This window comes from Microcaecilia unicolor, chromosome 5 (genome assembly GCF_901765095.1).
Source record: "Microcaecilia unicolor chromosome 5, aMicUni1.1, whole genome shotgun sequence".
NCBI lineage: Eukaryota > Metazoa > Chordata > Amphibia > Gymnophiona > Siphonopidae > Microcaecilia > Microcaecilia unicolor.
The window spans coordinates 94,536,509-94,551,184 of NC_044035.1; the positions used below are offsets into that span (position 1 = coordinate 94,536,509).

At 42.4% G+C, this 14,676-nt stretch overlaps 1 protein-coding gene across 1 annotated transcript in view; it reads right to left on the reverse strand.

Annotated features, from left to right (window-relative positions):
* The window catches only part of FAM13C (family with sequence similarity 13 member C), a 342,788-nt gene that overhangs the window by 61,299 nt on the left and 266,813 nt on the right, over positions 1-14,676 (reverse strand). The window contains exon 11 of the mRNA XM_030204830.1: positions 3,537-3,629. Within this exon, the coding sequence (XP_030060690.1) occupies positions 3,537-3,629 (93 nt within the window). The remainder of the gene's footprint in view (positions 1-3,536; positions 3,630-14,676) is intronic.

A 14,676-nucleotide genomic window follows, 5' to 3' on the forward strand; every position in this document is an offset into this window, starting at 1 on the left:
CACTCTTCGTCCTCCTCTGCCATCCAAAGTATGCTCCCTCCCTATCTACTGCCAACCAATCTTGCAGACTTCTTTCCCTGCTACCCTACTACTACTACTTATCATTTCTAGCTCTGTATCTTCCTCGCCCTCTCTACACTATCCCAATTCCCCTCTTCCCTCTCCCTGCACTTCCTCTTGCCTTCTATATCTACTCCTTCCCTTATCCTCCACCCATCAATCCTCCTTTCTTCTCCTCTCTACCACCACCACCACCCCTTTGCCCCTCACTTTTGTTTCCTCCTCTCTAATTCTGCTCCTTGCCTTCTACCTGCTCCTTTGCCGAAGCACAGCCAATCATTTTTTATTTTAAAATATATATATACCACCTAACAACTAAGTGGTTTACAAAAAACATACATAATCATGTCCTACATACAAAAAACACACTTTCTAGTAAAAATACAATACCAATCCATAATATATCAAAGAGCATAACATTCAAGAAACTCAATAAAATGCAGTCACAAATAACTTTTAATAAGTCTCCTAAATTTGATCACATTGCTGCAAAGCCGCAAATGCCCCTTAAGAACTTTCCATAGCTGCTTAATGTAGAAATATGGAAAAAGGCTGGCAATTGTACTCAGTGAAAAACAGGTCAAGTGGTTTGAGGCTGACAGCTAGGCCTCAAAAAGAAACCATACTATCTCTGACCCTGAATTTCACTCAGCTGTTGTAAGACAGGATTGTGACAGCCTGATGAAATGAAACTGGCATATGGGCACAGTGGCGTACCAAGGGGGAGGCGGTGGGGGCGGTCTGCCCGGGTGCAAGCCGCTGGGGGGTGCCGCGGCGCACGCCTGTCGACTCCGAGTTCGCTAACTTCGCTCATTCGCTGCAGCTCCCTCTGCCCCGGAACAGGTTACTTCCTGTTCTGGGGCAGAGGGAGCTGCAGCGAACGAGCAAAGTTAGTGAACTCGGAGCCGACAGGGGTGCGCCGCGGCACCCCCCCCCCCAGCGATGTGCACCCGGGGGGGGTGTTATTTCGCAGGGTGGGAGCGTGCTGCACCCGGGGGGGGAGGGTGCATTGGCGATCCGCCCCGGGTGTCATCCAGGCTAGGAACGCCACTGTATGGGCAAACGTAAGATGAGCTGGTACAGGAATTGAAAGCTGGGCCAGGCCATTTTAGAGACGACAAGCCATTTTAGAGAAGATGCGGTCAGAGATATTGAGCATAAATAGTAATTTTCAGTAAAACAGGTGCAAGAAAGCAGAACTTAGAGGAGATGATCGAAACTGGAGGACTGAAAATACATTGCGATCGAAAGTGAGAAATTGCAAAATAGATTAATAGAAGTTACAGAGGATTGCAAAAATATGACTAACAGGTGCTAATGAAAAACATAAGGCATAAAAACATATATAAACTGGCAAGCTGGAGCAGTTTGTAGAGAATTCAGAATCTGTGTATCACCTGTTTGAATCACTGTCTGACATCTCTCTATGAGAAATGCATTACACTTACTGATGATCTTGTATTATTTGCTTGTGGTGAGTATTAAATAAAGAGAGCTAATTTCTCATATTCATAATTATATTCTGTCTAAGGTCTTCTTATTTATTCAGAGTAAGTGCACTGCTCTGGGGGAATTAAGGAGTCTAGGTAAACAAGGAAAATATACTGTTGCAGCCTTGGGTAATCCATTCATTTCTAGATATTAGTAGCTGGACTACATTACTAGAGAGAATGGAAATACCCTAAAACATTTACAGTACCTGCAACAGTGAAAGAAGAGGTTCTGATGTCCTCTTAAATCTGTCTGCATCACTGGATCCAAGGACAATCGCATCATACTTTCTGATGTCAAAGGCCTTTTTGGATGATACACTTTGAGGACTTGTTGAAAATATACAGGGCCAATGGCATAATGTTTGATATACCAAAAACGCCACTTTAAATTGAATATGCTGCAAAATTGGTAACCAGTGCAGATCCTTAAGAACTGGTAAAATAAGTTAATATTTTGATACATCAACAATAAGTCTAGCTGCGGCATTCTGTACCACTTGCAGTGCCCTGAGTCGAGGAGATGACAAACCAAGATATAAGGCATTGCAATAACCTAATCGAGACAGTATCAAACTTTATACAACTCTGAAATCATATAAAGTTAACATAGATCTTAATCTGTGCAAAAGATGTAACTGTAAAAACCTCATCTGTAATACCTCAGACCTATACACTCGTATTCAATGCACTAAAACACGTAATAATCTCATTTCTTTTTGCACAGAAATACAAGTTATCTCCTATATTCACATGATCATGCCACATTGCTTGCTCACTTCTCCCCACAATTGTTACTTTGGTTTTGGCAACATTCAAAACTTATCCATTCTTCATCATCCAAAGCCTCACTTGTTCCATATAAAAACCCAACTGGACATCCAAACAATGACCCAAAGCTTGTACCAGAAAAAAAACAACAAAAAAACTGAACATCAGTGTGTACATGGTAAAAAAAAAAAGACACAAAGATTCGAACACAACACCTAACTTTGCCAGTGGAACCAGGGAGCTTCTACAGGTTCTTCAGTATGGTTCTCCCTCCTCCATGTCAATGGGACCTAGAGATTCTTGCAGGCTCTTCACTGCACCTCTTCCTCCTCTTTACTAATGGAACATTGGGACACCTATCAGCTCTTCAGAATTTACTTCTGCTGTTCATGAAGATCTGCATATCTGTTTGTTGGTGCATGCACTAACAGATGCTTACAGACAAAAGAACTCTCACAAAGATCCTAATGCTAAAGCAAAATATACTTAAAAATGGACTGAATCCATGTTATACAACAATCCCCTCTATCGTGGTGCAGTGGTTCACTTGTTACAAATAAACTATATATGTGAGTGCATAGATCTATGTATCTATAATATATACGTTATATATATTAGAAAGCGGAGACCCATTACTTTACTATAGAGTGTGTGTAAGATATACATACACATATATATGCTGTACATAATAAAATATGTAATTTTTTTACATTAAAAATGTACTTTAGGGACAATCCTGTGACTTGTTACAGCAGATTGATTTAGGAGAACCAAGTTTGAATACGAAGTCCGTCAGGGTCAGTTGAGCCTGGGAGCCCTATTTACTAAGCTGCATTATAGGCGCATTAGCATTTTTAACGTTAACCATGAACACGCACTAACCGTGTACGCGCCTACAATATCTCTATATGCGCCTGCACAGTTAGCGTGCACGCTAATTGTAGGTGCATTAAAAACACTTAACGCACCTTAGTAAACAGAGCCCTGGGTATGCTGTAGAAGTGGTTTGTTCAGATCCAGGAAAGGAGAGAAAATGATTTACTACTAATATGCTGCCCTAAAGCTACACGTCAGGTGATTGCCCTCCAGCCTTGGGGTTGGTGAGGGTTCACAGAGCCACTCAGACATATCCATATCTAGGGTGGAGCAGAGGCAGTCAGTGATGACGTTCAGAAAAAAAAAGAAAATGTTTTTACTTCTTTATATTTGACTTACGATTGTTGGAATCAAAGAAGCTGACAACAGTTGCTTGATAATTCTGTATCTGTCATAAAGTGGCTTCATAAGGCTCTGCTCCTCTTTATTTGCCTATGTGAAATGTTACATTGATATATATTAGATGTCTTCACACAAATTTAACTTTATTCTGCAAAAGTTATTTTCTTCACCATCCCTCATTTTCATGAATAAAAAATACACATAAAAATTTGAGGTATATAAAAATATTTGAGCCATATATAATAATTATTAACATAGAAATCACAGCAGATAAAGACCAGCATGGGTCCTCCAATATCAGTAAGGTGACTAGGGTTGTACCTGCTGCTCCATGGAGGTGACTCTTCTATGCCTTATTTGAAGTATGAATGTCATTTAAGTTTTGCTTTTAGTGTATGCTCTGTTACTTTGTAAAGTTTTACCACAGATTTGTAGAGTGTCTGTATTATCACCACTTATTGGTAATTCCTTCTTATTTGTCTAACTGATATTGTTTTACTTCTGTTTTAGATATCACTTTCTTTCATCCCTTAATTTTTATTAGAGGAGTGTGGTAGCCGTGTTAGTCCACTCTTAAGGTTATCAATAGAAATCAAACAAAATAAAACATGGAAAAGAAAATAAGATACCTTTTTTATTGGACATAACTTAATACATTTCTTGATTAACTTTCGAAGGTTGCCCTTCTTCGTCAGATCGGAAATAAGCAAATGTGCTAGCTGTCAGTGTATATAAGTGAAAACATTCAAGCATTACTATGACAGTCTGACAGGGTGGGAGGATGGGGGTGGGTCGGAGGTATGCATGGGGACATCAAAGCATATCATTGATATTCTAACAGAATGGGTGTGGATAGGTGAGGGGTGGGGTGAAACAGGATGGGTGTGGATAGGTGAGGGATGCTTAATTTTTATCAATGTGTAGTGTAGGTACTTCCACCTCAATGATATATGAAAATAAATAAGATTTCTTATTTTCAGAGCTACCATGTGATCCATGGCCAGTCTTGTTAATTTATATAGCGATGCAGGTGGTATTTGCAGTCCCTCCTATTTCAAAGTGGTGCCATACATACCAGAACACATCAGAATAGAATTGTCAAAAATCCAGGATCATCCTAAAACCTCGTTCCTTGAACTAGCCAACTCTGTATGTTAGTACACTCAAGCTTTATTATTGTAAAAATGAAAATGTAAAAAAAGTTGGAATAGATGGTAGTGATTTGATCATAGCACTGTGGTGCTTGTCATTCTATTTTTTACAAACTAGAAAAATTGTTAGGTACAACCCTAGCCAGTTTTCTGGTAAACTGGATGGGGCGTGCTGTTCTTTATCTGCTGTCAGTTATTATGCTACTGTGACCAACATTTTACATTGAATGTAGAGATTGAAATTTTATTAATTTATATACATTATGATCACACCTTTTCAGTAGTAGCTCAAGGTGAGTTTCATTCAGGTACACTGGATATTTTCCTGTCCCTGCAGGACTCACAACCTAATTTTGTACCTGAGGCCATGGAGGATTAAGTGACTTGTCCAAGATTACAAGGAGCAGTAGTGGAATTTGAACCAGCCACCTCTAGATATCAAGAGTGGTGCTCTAACCACTAGACCACTCCTCCACTTGCTCAGTTCCAGTGGTATTTTAGAAAGGGACCTGATGACACATGTGCTTTTGAGCTGGTGAAAAACCTGATATGGAAAGTTTTTCCCATGCGCTTTATGAAATTGAAACACACTTGTAGATTTTAGCCCTACTACCTTGAAATCTGTGTCGTGTGGATCTCATTATGTAAACTGATTATTATATGTATATATTTACACATGCATACATTTCTAAATTAATGGCCTATGTTTATATGATATAGCTTTTAGTCCAGCCTACATTCAGTTTTCAGGGGCAGAACTCTAAATATTTGTCAGTGCCATAGCATCTGCTTTAGTCAAATTGAAGTCTGTATTAGAGGCCAACTGAATTTTGGTTTCAGCGTAAGCATCGAAACCATCAAACCCAACCCGCAATTCAGATTCGGCCATGGTTCAATTTTGGCCAAAATTGCCAGTACATTCTCAGCTGAAACTAAAACTCCTGCCACAACTGAAAGCGCTGCCAACTCTGTTCCCGTGACCAAAAACGCTGCCCTCCCACCACCCCTCGGCCCTCTCTGGGCTTACCTTAGAAGCCCTGATAGTCTAGTCAGAGCAGAAGTGATGTCCAGTCATGAACTGCCCCTGCTGTCTCCACCATCAAAATGGAGCCGGCATAGGCAACAGCAGCTGGAGTCGGCAGGGCAGGAGCAATTCACAGTCTCAAAATGGCTGCTGCAACCTTCAGCAGCAGTCTCATAAGACTGCTGTTGAAGGTCTCAGCAGCCATTTTGATGACGAGAGGCAGGAGCGACTGGGGATTGGTTCTACCCCGATTAGGCCACTAGACCGCCAGGGTTTGGAAGAACTCAGTCCACAGGGCAGGACCGGACTGGGCTGTTTTCTGTTTTGGCTAAAACAGAGCAGCGAATTTCAGCCGCAGATTCAGTTTTAGCCGAAACAGAGTGCTTATTTGGAGCCTATTCTATAAAGAAAAGTAGATGTCTACTTTTTGTTATAGAATACTAACATATCATGGGAAATATACATCTATATTTTAGGCACAACTACTTATGTATTTAACATTTGTATATATTGCCAAATTGTTTAAAAAAAAAATAGCAGTTTACAGTCCAAATCTTTTTTTTAAAAAGTACCCTGTAGTTTTTGGAATTTTTGTATAACAACACTTGACACTAACATGCAGATGATCAAAACACCGCGCTGTTCCAAACAGCGCTCCAAAAAATAGCGCTGGAACAGCGCGGGTTGTTATTAGACCTATGATCAGAGATAATTGCATGCAAATGTAAGCACACAATTATCTCTGATCATGGGGTAGAAATGCGGGAGAATCGTGCCTGAGCATGCACCCAGCACAATCCTCCCGCACTTATAAGTACATAAGTACATAAGTAATGCCATACTGGGAAAAGACCAAGGGTCCATCGAGCCCAGCATCCTGTCCACGACAGCGGCCAATCCAGGCCAAGGGCACCTGGCAAGCTTCCCAAACGTACAAACATTCTATACATGTTATTCCTGGAATTTTGGAGTTTTCCAAGTCCGTTTAGTAGCGGTTTATGGACTTGTCCTTTAGGAAACCGTCCAACCCCTTTTTAAACTCTGCTAAGCTAACCGCCTTCACCACTTTCTCCGGCAACGAATTCCAGAGTTTAATTACACGTTGGGTGAAGAAACATTTTCTCCGATTTGTTTTAAATTTACTACACTGTAGTTTCATCGCATGCCCCCTAGTCCTAGTATTTTTGGAAAGCGTGAACAGACGCTTCACATCCACCTGTTCCACTCCACTCATTATTTTATATATCTCTATCATGTCTCCCCTCAGCCGTCTCTTCTCCAAGCTGTATAGCCCTAGCCTCCTTAGTCTTTCTTCATAGGGAAGTCGTCCCATCCCCGCTATCATTTTAGTCGCCCTTCGCTGCACCTTTTCCAATTCTACTATATCTTTCTTGAGATGCGGCGACCAGAATTGAACACAATACTCAAGGTGCGGTCGCACCATGGAGTGATACAACGGCATTATAACATCCTCACACCTGTTTTCCATACCTTTCCTGATAATACCCAACATTCTATTCGCTTTCTTAGCCGCAGCAGCACACTGAGCAGAAGGTTTCAGTGTGTTATCGACGACGACACCCAGATCCCTTTCTTGATCCGTAACTCCTAACGTGGAACCTTGCATGACGTAGCTATAATTCGGGTTCTTTTTTCCCACATGCATCACCTTGCACTTGCTCACATTAAACATCATCTGCCATTTAGCCGCCCAGTCTCCCAGTCTCGTAAGGTCCTCTTGTAATTTTTCACAATCCTGTCGCGATTTAACGACTTTGAATAACTTTGTGTCATCAGCAAATTTAATTACCTCGCTAGTTACTCCCATCTCTAAATCATTTATAAATATATTAAAAAGCAGCGGTCCTAGCACGGACCCCTGAGGAACCCCACTAACTACCCTTCTCCATTGTGAATACTGCCCATTTAACCCCACTCTCTGTTTCCTATCCTTCAACCAGTTTTTAATCCACAATAGGACATTTCCTCCTATCCCATGACCCTCCAATTTCCTCTGTAGCCTTTCATGAGGTACCTTGTCAAACGCCTTTTGAAAATCCAGATACACAATATCAACCGGCTCCCCGTTGTCCACATGTTCGTTTACTCCTTCAAAGAATTGAAGTAAATTGGTCAGGCAAGATTTCCCCACACAAAAGCCGTGCTGACTCGATCTCAGTAATCCATGTCCTCGGATGTGATCTGTAATTTTGTTTTTAATAATAGCCTCTACCATTTTCCCCAGCACCGAGGTCAGACTCACCGGTCTATAATTTCCCGGATCTCCCCTGGAACCTTTTTTAAAAATGGGCGTTACATTGGCCACCCTCCAATCTTCCGGTACCATGCTCGATTTTAAGGATAAATTGCATATCACTAGCAGTAGCTCCGCAAGCTCATTTTTCAGTTCTATCAGTACTCTAGGATGAATACCATCTGGTCCAGGAGATTTGCTACTCTTCAGTTTGCCGAACTGCCCCATTACGTCCTCCAGGTTTACCGTGAAGTCAGTAAGTTTCTCCAACTCGTCCGCTTGAAATACCATTTCCGACACCGGTATCCCACCCAAATCTTCCTTGGTGAAGACCGAAGCAAAGAATTCATTCAGTCTCTCCGCTACGTCTTTGTCTTCCTTGATCGCCCCTTTTACCCCTCGGTCATCCAGCGGCCCAACCGATTCTTTTGCCGGCTTCCTGCTTTTAATATACCGAAAAAATTTTTTACTATGTTTTTTTGCCTCTAATGCTATCTTTTTTTCAAAAGCCCAAACCTGTCAAACACAGGGGCTGGAGGTCCATGGGACCACCAGGCCCCAACTACCCCTGCCCTGAGCAACGGGGGCTGGAGGTCCAGCGGACCTCCAGTTCCCCCCCCCCCAGGTTCAGGGAGGGTTGGAGATCCAGTGGGTCTCCAGCCCCCCCCCCAACATTTCCAAAACAGTCCCTGGTGGCCCAGTGGGCGACCAACCCCCCCTGAGCAACAGGGGTGCTGGAGGTCCGCAGGACCTCCGGTCTCCCCCCCCCCCCCAAGTTCAGGGAGAGCTGGAGATCTGGTGAGTCTCCAGCCTCCGCTAACCCCCCCCCCCCCAGCAAAGGGTCCCTGGTGGTCCAGTGATCAATCCACCCCCTCCCTACCCCACCCTCCATCTTGTAGGTTGGAGGAGGAAGGTAGTGTGCCTCCCTCCTCTTCCTTCAACGCCGCAAAATAGCGGCGCTCAGCCCTGCCCAGTGTATCCTGGGATGCGCTGGGTAGGACTACACACCATATAAGGGAGTTTCTCCCTTATATGGTGTGTAGCCCTGCCCAGCACATCTCAGGATACACTGGGCAGGGCGCCACCATTTTGCAGCGTTGAAGGAAGAGGAGGGAGGCAGTCTACCTCCCTCCTCCAACCCACAAGGTAGGGGGGTAGGGGTAGGTAGGGAGGGGGCGGATTGATCACTGGACCACTAGGGACCTTTGTGGGGGGTAAGGGGGGCTGGAGACCCACTGGATCTCCAGCCCTCCCTGAACCTGGGGGGGATCATCGGGGGATGTGACCGGAGGTCCAGCGGACCTCCAGCCCCCTGTCGCTCGGGGGGGGGGGGGGGTTGGTCGCCCACTGGGCCACCAGGGACTGTTATGGAAATGTTGAGGGGAGTTGGGGGGGCTGCTTTGTTGGGGGGAATGGGGGCTTGCTAGCATGTAAATGCATGCTGAACAGGGCTCACCATTCCTCCACAATGATCTGCAAACCCTAACGCCAGCTCAGAGCTGGCATAGGGTTTGCCGCGACCAGCATCCCAATCTTTGGCGCGCTGGTCGCTGATCATTGGGGATGAATATGTTTAGCCCTGTTTTGCATGCATTTGCATGCTAGTTGCATTCAGAGCCCTCAAGCACATTGTTTCAAGCGCTCGGGGACTCAGATCATTGGAAGGTAGCAAACACTGGTGCTAGTATGGCACTAACAGCCTCTAGCGCCGGCATTTGCTTTTGATCATCCCCGTGTAAATCTCTACAGATCAGAGGCTTGCACCCAGATTGTATGCATAACTGTGCACTCCTCCCATGCTCTTCCCAGACTCCACCCATGTGTATGCTCAGCTTCATACTACACATGATCGCAAACAGGTGCCAGTTTGTAGAGCATCTAGATGGAATAATAATGACATTTATTTGTGCTTGAGCACATGTCTAGTCACTGGCACCTAAAAATAGATGCCCTGTTTTAGGTCATGACTAAAAAAGTATGTATTGCAAGCTGGCACATCTTTACAATCAGCTTGCTCAGGAGGGGAGTTGGGGTGGATTGTGGGTGAAGTGATTTACACATGTATATAAAACAATATGTACACATGTAAAGTGCATGCTGACATTTTCACCTGCTGTCAAGCAAACATGATGTTCATGCCTTTGGGCTAGGCACTATTACTTCTGTATTTGCATGAGTATTTTATTTTAAAAAAATCACATAAGTACCAAAATAGGCTCCTTACTGCTTACATAAAGAAGGTGCATTGCTATGAAAGGACCTCTTTAATGTATTCAAAATATGTCCAAGAAACAAGGAATTTGTTTATACAATTATAGTAGTATGTCCTTCCCACAGATTCCAGTATGGTGTTTCTCCCTGCCATGAAAGTCTCATGGTGAGACTATACAGTGTAACAGTGTTTTGGTTTTGTTCCTCCTGCCTTTGCCTATGAATAAGCAGCAAGTGGGCAAGTTTAGTTCTTGAGCAGTGAGAAATCTGCAAAGGATGTCAGTCCTGAGTAGAGTAAACGGTCCCAATAGAAGAAACAGCTGCTGAAAACAGCAAAAACACTTGTCTAACTTCTTGCACTTTACTTAATGCAAAACATTTTGAATATAAAATGTTGCCAAATTCAAATAGCCTGGCCAAAAGTGTCATTCGAACAAAAAATTCACAAAAACTGGCACATTAAGAATAAAAACTGATTGGCAGTGGCACTTTCAATTGCAATTTACAGTCATTAAAGAATGTCTAGTTATTGTCTGGCTACTGCCAAGCAATATAATTTTCAGAAGACACAAATATTTTGTTTGTGAGTCCTCTAAATGTGTAATTTACCATGGACTAGTCTGTTGCCATATAGTATGTTCTAATTTTTCTAATGACTGCTCACTGCCCTCTTTTCCAATTTGATTTTAAATTCAATGAATTTTAACATGACAAGAATTGAGGAGCAGCAAATGGTATTTTGTTGCTATGACCATTCTCTTCATTAGATAAATTATGGCACCTTTGTTTTGAGTGCACTTAACAGGGAGGCGTTATCAACATGGGCTACTGTTAAGTCTGTTTGCTTTATCATGTCGGGTTATTTTAGCACAGGGTCCAGTAACCTGACGTGTAGTAAAATAACCTGACTTAACAGGAGCCCATGGTGATAAAATCAAGAGTAAAGTATGTGTGTATGTGGGGGGAGAGAAGTTAACATATTGTACTCTCATTCAAAGAGAATGCTCTTTTGAATGTACAGTTGTCGCAATTATCTGACCTAAACAGGACTGACCCCGTGTCGGATAACTGAAAAGTCAGATATTACACAAAACACTGCATAAACCCCTCAAACAATACATAAACAAAGGCATAGAGTTCCCAATTTTCAAAAATTGTTCTAAAACAAAGATTTTTAAATGTGATGACATCATCAGGGGTCTACTGGATATGTTGGATGGTCGGATAACCAAAGGTTGAATAATCAAGAATGTACAGTACTTCCATTTACTATCATATGTAGCCGTACATATTTTAATTCTAAAAATAAAAACCAGCAAACCTATCCCCTCCCCAAAACAGAATAAATTTTATCTTACTGTTAACAATTTTTCACTGGCTGAAATGAGTTTAGCCATCCATCTATTTACCCCAACTGACTCTGCACCACCTACTGTATCTTGTCCCCATCTATATATCTGCACTTGGCCCCTCGACTACATGGAAAGCTGTATTGGAGAAAAGCATTAGTATCATATCTGTTATTTGAATGTTCTAAAGCATGCTTATTAGGTGTTTCATTAGTATTATGCTGACATCATCTTATATCTCTTATTTGAATTTTAGTGCTGTTAAATGTGTATAATTTTGATACTGTTTTATGGTAGTCCTATTATTAGGTTTCAATTTGCTGTTTTCAAGTTTACCTCATTTAGGGGTCCTTTTACCAAGCTGCAGGAAAAAGGGCCCTTTTTACTCCAGTGGATAAAAATGGCACACGCTCAGGGCGGGACTACTGCTGGCGGCTGCATTGGGCCAGCAGTAGTCCTGGAAGAGCGAGCGGTAAGCCCGCATGGGGGCTTACTGCCGCTCTGTAAAAGGGCCATTATTGTATTTATATTTGGTCATTTTTAATATTGTTATGCTAACAAAATTGTGAGTTTTATGTTAAACTGTACCTGCTGTATACCATCTTGGGTGAATCTCTTCATAAAGGTGGTTAATAAATCCCAATAAATAAATAAAAAAGATATGCATTGTGATTACATCCTCCAAGAGCTGTATATATATTTTTTAGAAATATTTTTGATAGTCTGATGAGTAGATTTTCTTATGCTGAAAATGCCAGAGGCTGTCTAATTTAAAATATTTAAAATATTAGTTATCACCTTCCTGAAAAAAAATTTCCTTTCCCTGTTCCTTTTCTTCATTCTTTCCCCTTCTCCTTTGAGACAGATTGTAGTTCCCACAAGATAAACAAGCTAACACAATATAAGGCCAGACAGTCCAGCAGTAGTAGTAGACAAAACTGGTTCATCCTTGGACAAAAGGGTCAGCAAGTAAGTCCAGAATCTTTTTTGGGACAAGGCATCACCCTCTATGCCAGGTCAAATGCCAAAGTTCAAACCGCCACCTGATGCATTTGACGGAGTCAGATGAGGAATGGTGATGGCTCTTCTTTGATTCAATATTGTAAAAGTAGCTTGTGTACAGTAAAGACCCCACACAATTATCCTTTTTTTCCCCTTGTGGCTACCCATTTCTGCCCCCCCCAATTGCCCAATAACAATAAATCTGGCCCAAGAGAACCCGAACCCGCTGCCATAACTCATGTAAACAGGGACACCCAAAAATGTATGCACCCAGGTACCCGAACCCACTTTGCAATGCAAACAAGAATCATCAGTCCAAAGCCGCATTTGATAAACACGTTCCCTGGTAAGATATGCCCTATTTAAGATCTTGAAATAGGTTTCTTGTAGAGAAGCACCAGCCAGCACTTTATACCCAGTGACCCATAATTTACAGTTCTAGCCCAGAAAGGGAGATTGCCATTTCAGATGACCAAACCTTAGCCAGTGAGTCCAAAACAGTCTCTGATCATCCATTCTGCCCATCCCTATATCAAATAGTTAATTAAAATGATGAGGCAAGGATTCAAAATCTTCACCCTACTAAGTACTAAAGTCTAATAATGACAAATTTGTAAATAACAACAAAAACAATTGCTGCTTAGGACATCCCATTCTGCCACACCTGCTGAAAAGAGGCGAAAGCTGCAGAGTCCAGTTTTATAAGTTCTCCGAAGTGCTTACACCCCCCTCTGTACCCAATGGTGACAAACTCTCCTAGAAAGTCCAGGTTCAAAGTCTGGGTTCCCAACCAAGGCCAAAATGGAGACATTGTGGCTGACTGCTTCCAAAACTTCCACCATCAAGATATTGCTTTCCTCAGAGGCATAACAAAAGAAGCAAGGCCCCTGCTCCGGCCACTGTGAAGCAAGGACAGAGGATCCAGATCCCCATCCATAACCACCGACATGTCATCTGGGAAAAACTTAGGTGCCAGGCTATAAAACTCATGAACCCAGCGCAGTAGCTCAGCCACGTTGTAGAGCTGGAGTTCCAGGGCCCCCAAACTTCCTTGTTCTCAAGTTAAAGAAAGCTTACTATGACTAATATGGGCTGAACGACCCCTCCACAGAAACTGCCAGTGAAAACTCCGGAGCCAGCACTCATCTTTAGATGTAATCCAAAATAGAACCATCTGCAGGGGATACAAGATCTTGGGCAAAGCCGCCATTTTAAAGAGCGCAGTCCTACTCAATAAAGAAAGGGGTAAATATTTCCACTTATCTCACAGCTTTTTATATGATCAATTTTATCCCACACATTGAGCTTGTAGAGACACTGAGGATAATATTTTTTTTGTTACATTTGTACCCTGCACTTTCCCACTCATAGCAGGTTCAATGCGGCTTACATATTATGTACAGGTACTTATTTGTGCCTGGGGCAATGGGGGGTCAAGTGACTTGCCCAGAGTCACAAGGAGCTGCCTGTGCCTGCAGTGGGAATTGAACCCAGTTCCCCAGGACCAAAGTCCACCACTCTAACCACTAGGCCACCCCGGGGGCTTATTTCAGAAGAGGAGAAAGGCTGGGGGCACCAATTTCAGATTTATCATCATTTTTAAACCAGAAAAAGATCTAAAACAGTTAATAATTTGGACAACTACAGGCAAATCCCTTGTGTGCCCCCCCCCCCCCCCCCCCGCAAAACAAAAGCATGTCATCTACCAAAGGGTGAATATTATATTCCGTAGTTCCCAACTTAATGGCAAGGGGCTCCAATGTGAAAACAAAAAGCAGAGACAACAGGCATCCCTGTTGGGAGCACCTATGTAAGGGGAATGGATCAGTAAGTGTTTCATTCAATAGAAGTTGGGCTTCGGGAGCCTTATACAAAACCTGTAGCCACTGTAAAAAAAATTTCCACAAAATTAATTTATGACATTTTATTTCACCCACAAAACATCTCCCATTCTTATCTGTTATCTATAAGCAATTTATGCACTAAAACATCTAACCCCTTTTGAACTAAAATTGCCACTACTATGTTTTCTGCCATCAAAAGATCCCAAACCTCTCCCACCCACGCCCTCCTCAACTTTTTATCTTCAAAATCTGAGATGTATTTCTTGCAAAAATGCCATTTCTGTCTGGTGTATCTTAAAATT